This window comes from Aplysia californica, unplaced genomic scaffold (genome assembly GCF_000002075.1).
Source record: "Aplysia californica isolate F4 #8 unplaced genomic scaffold, AplCal3.0 scaffold00027, whole genome shotgun sequence".
Taxonomy (NCBI): Eukaryota; Metazoa; Mollusca; class Gastropoda; order Aplysiida; family Aplysiidae; genus Aplysia; species Aplysia californica.
The window spans coordinates 1-7,396 of NW_004797297.1; the positions used below are offsets into that span (position 1 = coordinate 1).

The 7,396-nt window shown below is 44.8% G+C and overlaps 1 protein-coding gene across 1 annotated transcript; it reads left to right on the forward strand.

The window, feature by feature from the left end:
- Window positions 1-556: 556 nt before the first annotated feature.
- Window positions 557-3,102, forward strand: LOC106013648 (the record flags this gene model as incomplete). The annotated part of the gene is given in 1 exon segment (XM_013089924.2): window positions 557-3,102. A coding segment is annotated over 1 exon segment (2,471 nt), but the record flags the coding sequence as incomplete, so codon positions are not given.
- Between the last annotated feature and the right edge of the window lie 4,294 nt (window positions 3,103-7,396).

A 7,396-nucleotide genomic window follows, 5' to 3' on the forward strand; every position in this document is an offset into this window, starting at 1 on the left:
TCTCGGAGTGCCCGTGTGCAAGTTGCGCACGTTAAAGATCCCTTGGTGGTCTAAAATCGATAAGAGAAGGCTTCGGCCGCCACCCGGGCAAAATTCCAAATTTCCTACCAACGAAAAAGTATTGGGTGTGTCCCGCGCGCTCATATGACCTTATGCAGTTGCGAGCGCCGTAAAACCCTATACTAAACAAACAAACAAACAAAAAACTTAAGCCACCTTTTGCTCCTTTTCAGAGAGGAGACCTCCACTGTCAAGGGAGAGAAGTCTGTGACGTGTGGCGAGCAGCTTAAGTCTACGCTGTTCTTACCTCCCATCCAGCCCGGAGATCTCAGGGTCAGCCTTGTACAGCAGCAACAGCAACAGCAGCGGACAGCAGACAGCAACAGCGACCGCTGCAGTCGCGACAGCAGCAGGAACAGCAGCAGAGTTGTCGCCGCGGACAACAGCAGCAAAACCAACCCCGGCCTTAACGACAGCGGTAACGACAACAACAACAGCAACAATAATAACAATAATACCAGCAGCAAGACCAACAAAAACAGCAAGAACAACAGCAGCAGCAGCAGCAGCAACAACAACATCAACAATGACAATGGCAAGCCGGGAGACAATAAGGACAGCAGAGGTGGTGACATTACATACCGAGACTCTAGATCTATCCCAAAAGACGCAGAACCGAGCAGTAAGTCCCACCACACTGCCACCACCACTGCTGCCAAGATTCACGACCTAGAGATCGACGAAAACAGCGCAAAAGCCTTGATCGTGGAGGGGAACTCTGACGTGATGACAAAACACAGCGACAGGTTGTGGCAAAACCCTGTGATGTACGCTCACGATCAGAGGGGGGTGGATAAACATTTCAGCGCGGAGCACCAGGCAGTGATGCGGTACTGCAAGAAGACGTCTGCCGTCAGTACCGCTGGCTTCACGCAGGCTCAGACAGTCACAGCCGAGCAAAACCCGCCCTCTCTCGTGGCCAACGGGAGAAAAATCACGCGTCAGAGCTCTCCTGACCTAGAAGACGCCTCGACGGGGCGAAAAGGCGACCATGTTGGTCTCAAAAGTAGCGTAAAAGACCAGCAGAAATCTGCGCTGACCGCGGTAGGTCAAACTACAACAACAGCAACAACAACAAGAACAACAACAACAACAATGGCCACGCATAAATTCCCGACAGGCGCCACTGTGAGAAGGAACCGGAAACGCGTCATGCCGAAACAAGGGGAGGAGTCTCGTCTGCTCGTGGAAATCTCCAACCCAAAAGCGACAGACCCGTGTAACTGTCTCAGCCAGTGGCAATCTGAAGACAGCAGTGTGGACGAGGCGAACGGCTCGGATAAGGACGACTGGGAAAACGATCTGTCCGTTTATGGAAAAGCTGACGCCGATGCTTCAAGACGGTGGGTTGTAGGGACTAGCAATGTAGCCTTCATGCATCATCATCATCATCATCATCATCCTGATGTTGATCAGAAATCGCTCTCCGACAGAGAACTAATTCGTATCGCTCGTAAAGGGATGAAGAACGATTCTCGGCTGCTTCAACCAGGGATGTATTATAAAGCCAGCAACAACAGGACGGGGCAGCTCGGGGAGTCAAGAAGAGGCCTCGGAGATTTCCACAGAGGGCTGTACCGCGAGCACACCCGTATGGGAAGTTTCTTGGACAAAAGATTGATAGAACAAGGAGCAGAGTCAGGACTCGATCCGGATTCAATAAGGATTGGTAGATCCACTTCTGTACCGCATCTTGAGTTGGGTGAAGATGGCGCTGGGGAGGGTGAAGAGGGTGAGATGAATGAAGCGTTGGGGAGTACGGGTAGGGGGAATCTCAAGCTCTCTCGCCAAAACACACTGACTGACCCAGGACGTAGAGCCAGATACCGCCCTCTGTCAGATCCCCCCGACGTCAAGTTTGGCGGGGCGGTTCAAAAACACGCCAAAATACACCGTAGTCAATTGGCGGCTGGCGTGACGTCACACCACCAAAGCCCAGGGGCGCACAACTCTGAGCAACAAGCGGCGGAAGCGGTGGCTCTTCTTCGCCAGAGTTATCCCTTGGAAGAGTGGAAGAAAATGGTGGACAGCGGGGAGTGTGGGTTCATCGTGCGGTCTTTTCCTGCCGAGAGAGAGGTGCAGGAGAAGCCAACAGCTGGGAGTGAGATCGACGTAGGAGGAGATAGAAAGGACGGGAAGAAAGCTGAACGAGAGGAAATTAATATCAGCACAGAAATCTCAGCAGAAAGAGTGCTGAAAAAGAAGAGGGGGGCTAACGACGGGCTTCGTTTGGAAATTCGCAATTTCAAAAAGGCGCAGGGTGACGATAATATTATAATATTGTCTTCCGAAAACACAAAAAATGTCCCCGGGAATGATATAGTTTCCTCTGACGCCACCGGGCCAATCTCTGATCAGACAGAAGAAGACAGTCCCGAAGATTCCGACGACATCGAAAACATCCGATCTACCTACTCTATACCGCTTGTGTCTTTATATATGGAGAGCCCCACAAAGGTGGACACTTACGTGAACAGCACCAAGTTCAAACCGTCTAAAAAGCTGGAGAACAACGGTCTCCGCGCCAGAATGTCTTCGCTCCTCCTGGAGCAAGACCAGCACTCGAGTTCAAAGGTCGGGAGTCAGCACTCGAGTTCAAAGATCGGAGGTCAAATTGCTGACTCCCCACTGACGCAGCGGGATAATAAAAATCAGCTTCCGATCTCTGTTGGTAGCAATAATAATTACAATCACCCAGACGGAGTCAGTCTCGAAGGGGTTAATCCCGAAAAGAACCAGTCGCTGCTCGAGTCTCCGAAGCCCCAGGGAGTTAATAATGGCGTCCTTGGTGACGTAAGCGTGAAGCGAGAGCTGCAGATCTACGCGCATGTCCGGAAGGGTCTGTGTTACGAGAAACAAGGGGAGCTGATTGGCCAGCCGCTGGACCGTGTGAAGACTACCATTGGTCGAGATTTTCTCGTTCTGGATGGGAAAAAACCGTACCAGAACAACTACAGGGCGCTGTGAAAGACCAGAAGAGGAGAGTATTTTAAAAAATGTGAAGCAGCGTGGTGGAATCAGGCTCTCGTCAACTTTTGGGCATGTAGAATTATTGGTATCATCTTAAAGCTTGTTCAGTTGTGTTTATTTTGATTTTTAAAATATCCATTTATCTTGAATACAAGTCGAGATATTTGCGAAAGAAGGAGGTTGAGGTCACCTGTATTCAGAGGTGAAATTAATGAGAAAATGGCCGCCAAAGATTATTTCCTCAGCTTAAGAGCCTGTGGTAACTGAAAATTAATTTTTTTTGGCCTTTAATCAACTTTTTTTCAGAAAAAAAATCCACAGAAATGAGTTCTTTAATACGCATGAAAGGTGTTGAGCCAAAAAACTAAATTTTGATAAAAATTCATAAACCTGCGGAAAAATGCAAGTTTCTTCACTTTGATTATTTTGACGAGAGCCTGATTCCACCACGCTGCCTCACAAATAGCTTTCCCAGAACAACTCGTTCCAGACACCCTGTTGGGATTCGAACAACGGTCATCCATTCCGTAGCCAAGCATGATAGGCCTACTGATAGATTAGCCGGCAAGCTGAGCGAAAGGTGCGCACAACTTTGGAAAAGAGTGCAACTAAGAAAGTTCACTTTAAAAAATACTAGACTGTTGACCAAGATAACTATTAACATTTTAAAATTTGACTGAAATCTAAATCGTACCACGTGAATCCACCATGATCAAAGTAAGTTGGCATACTACTACCCTGCTATTTTGTTTAAATGTGAGGCAGCGTGGTGGAATCAGGCTCCCGTCAATTTTTGGTCATGTAGAGTTATTGGTATCATCTTAAAGCTTGTTCACTTGTCTTTATTTTGACGAAAAAAATATCCATTTATCTTGAATACAAGTCGAGATATTTGCGACAGAAGGAGGTGGGGGTCACTTGTTTTCAAAAGTAAAATTAGTGAGAAAATGGCCGCCAAAGATTAGTTATTTCCTTAGCTTAAGAGTCCGCGGCAACGGAAAATGTACATTTTTTGTGCCTTTAATCAACGTTTTAAAGAAAACTCCACACAGAAATGAGTTCTTTAACGGGCATGAAAGGTGTTGAGCCAAAAAACAAAAGTTTGATAAAAATTCACAAACCTGCCTGATTCCACCACGCTGCCTCACATTTTGATTTGATGAAGGAGACCGGAAGTTGCTACACATTTTAAAAATGTTGGCTCCCATGAGCTCCAGCAACTAACCTGTCCCCGTGGTTTTATACAGAATGTTTCTGAGTGTTCTCAGAGGGTCTGCTGGGGTAATGATAGTTGTAAAGCGCATAGAGCATGCTCTTGAGCATGGATATACGCTATATAAATGTAAATTATTAATTATTATTATTATACACCCCGCATAATCTAGCAAAATTTGATCATTTTCTGCGTAATTTCTGATTATTTTCCTTTATCATTCTTTGTTAAAACGACCAGAATCGCATAATTTCACATTTTTGGGCTCAGTTTGAATAATTTCAGAATTTTTTGGTGCATAAAACCGCGGGGACATATACTAATCTTTGACTTTGAATCATGTTTGCTTGTACCTCAGCTGTTGGGAAAGCAGTCAAACTTATTATCCAAAACAATCACTCACTGTCGCGGACAAAAGTTCTCGTCTTAACCTGTCTCCGTCGTTTTATGCAAGAAAAATTCTGAAATTCTGCAAACCGAGCCCAAAAAAGTGAAATTATGCGATTCTGTTAATTATAGCAAAGATTTGTAAAGTAAAATAATCAGAAATTATGCAAAATGTGATAAAATTTTGCTAAATTATGCGGGGAGCATAAAACCACGGGGACAGCTTAACGTGCGCGTGCGGAGTGGAGTCACCTTCCCCACATCTTTTTCCCCATCTGGCCACACCAATTTGGCGAGCGGCAGGTTTAATGTACAGGAAAAGCGTTGTGAGCGACAGAGTAGAGTCACCAACCTCTTAAAATTACCTCCCCTTTTTGAGGCGAGTCCCCTCCAAGGTTGGAGACTGAATTTTAACGCAGCACTAAAATTTCTCGCACCTTCAGTCAGTCACCAAAAAAACACCACTCGGTGAGCGTACTCACTTGCACACGATACAAACGAAAGGGCTTGGCCTATTGTGTGTACTGGTGTATTCACTTGCAAACGATACAAAAGGGCTTGACCTTGCCTAGATCTTTCTTTTCTTGTGGGTTACCTTATCAAGCAACTTCCATTGAAATAATTATTTCTTCGTCCATCTTGCACAGACAGGGCTAGGCCAGCCTCGAAAATATTTTTACATTGAGAAAACGTACAATGTTATGTAATAACAATCACGAACACAGATTCAAAAAAGAGTGAAGATGTCGCCCCTTCGTAGGGGACGTCGGGGGAGGGGAGAGGCCTTCACTCTGTCGCCGACTTCTCTCTCCCCAAGGTGGCGTCGGTGGCCTAGTGGTCAGGCTACCGGACACGTAATCGTGAGATTGCGGGTTGGGGGGTTCGAGCCTCAGCTCGGTCCGACGTTGTGTCCTTGGGGAAGGCACTTTAACGAACTTCCAAATTGGCTCGGTCCTATCGGAGACGGACGTTAAATTAGGAGGTCCCGCCTCTTAAATAACCTAATAGTGTTGATAGGGGCGTTAAACTCATACCATTTCACCATTTTCACCTCTCCCCAAAAGGGGAGTGGAGAGTGGAGAGGCTAAGGGCTTGCTCCAGAAAGGTGACTCTACTTTTCTCTGTCTACACCTTTACACAGGTGGTCTTCTTGGGCAGTGGTATTATATGTGAGGCATCGTGGTGGAATCAGGCTCTCGTCAATGTTTGGTCATGTAAAGTTATTGGTATCATCTTAAAGCTTGTTCACTTGTCTTTATTTAGATGGAAAAATATCCATTTATCTTGAATAGAAGTCGAGATATTTGTGAAAGAAGGAGGTGGGGAGTCACCTGTTTTCAGAGGTAAAATTAGTGAGAAAATGGCAGCAAAGAATAGTTATTTCCTTAGCTTAAGAGTCCGTGATAACTGAAAATTTACAATTTTGTGCCTTTATTCAACGCTTTTCAGAAAAATCCAGAAAGAAATGAGTTCTTTAATGGGCATCAAAGGAGTTGAGCCCAAAAATAAAAATTGGATAAAAATTCACAAACCTGCGGAAAAATGCAAGTTTCTTCACTTTGATAATTTTGACGAGAACCTGATTCCACCACGTTGCCTCAGATATGGTCGCTTTTATTACGTTTAAGCACAAGGGTCTATCCCGGAAAATGCTGTTTTGGGGAAATCGAAGGTAAAGCTTTTGTCCCTTGTACAGTTTCTTTAAAAGACACGTAGTTTCCTCTTTAATCTAACAAATATATACACCAATGAAACCAAACTTCTCCCATAGGTAGGACAACGCCCACTTTTGGTGCTGGCCAACATTTGTGGAAATCCCCGAAATCTGGGTTAGCCCGCTTGTCCTTAATTAAAGCGACCAAAATAATCATATTATAATGTAGGGGGAAAAGCGCAAAGGGGGGAGGGGGGGGTACCGATAGTCGTTTTTTTACAGCCGATTGTCTTGGTGGACAGATGGTCGTGTGAGTGTGAGAAGTTTGACTGTAGTTACCTTGGATTTATCCTAGCACAAAAAGACTCAGTTTCTGAACCGCAAGACACCTGGTTGTTATTAATGTTATTAATTGATGTGATATTGCTGTTGTGAACTTTAACGGCTGTGTTAAGAAGACAGATTGTAAAAATAACGATTCCAATAAAATGATGCAATGTACATTGTCATGATATAATTCTATTGTGTGTGATAACGCTGCATTATAATAAGAAAATAATTATTTAACTTATTGTAAAAATGGCAGCCAAGGGCGCTGTTGTGTGCCCTTTCGTGATAAGATATAACTTATTCTGTTTGATTAAAGTTACAAGTAGTGAATTACACATTTGGACGTTTTCTCTTGTAAAGTTTTCGCTGTTTTGTCTGTACACATGTCCATGTCTGCGTGTTAGTTTTAGTAGAGGTTTTACGGCGCTCGCAACTGCATAAGGTCATATAAGTGCCGAAGATTAGAGGTGTTACAAGAGAGTAACAAAATTTTAAAAGAAGGAGGGGAGATAAGGACGATAGATGTTTGATGGGAAAGAAGAAGCAAACCACACCAGGATACCCGCCAACCACCCATCATGATGGATTGTGATTTGATCTGGACGAGAGCGTGTCATGGGCTACAAGGCTTGCTTTGGATCTGCAACTACGCTTTATGACTTAAGCTTCCATTCCATATTTGTAAGACATTGGAAGTCTGTTTGTTTTAGTAGAGGTTTTACGGCGCTCGCAACTGCATAAGGTCATATGGGCGTCAGAAGATAAGAGGTGTTACAAGAGAG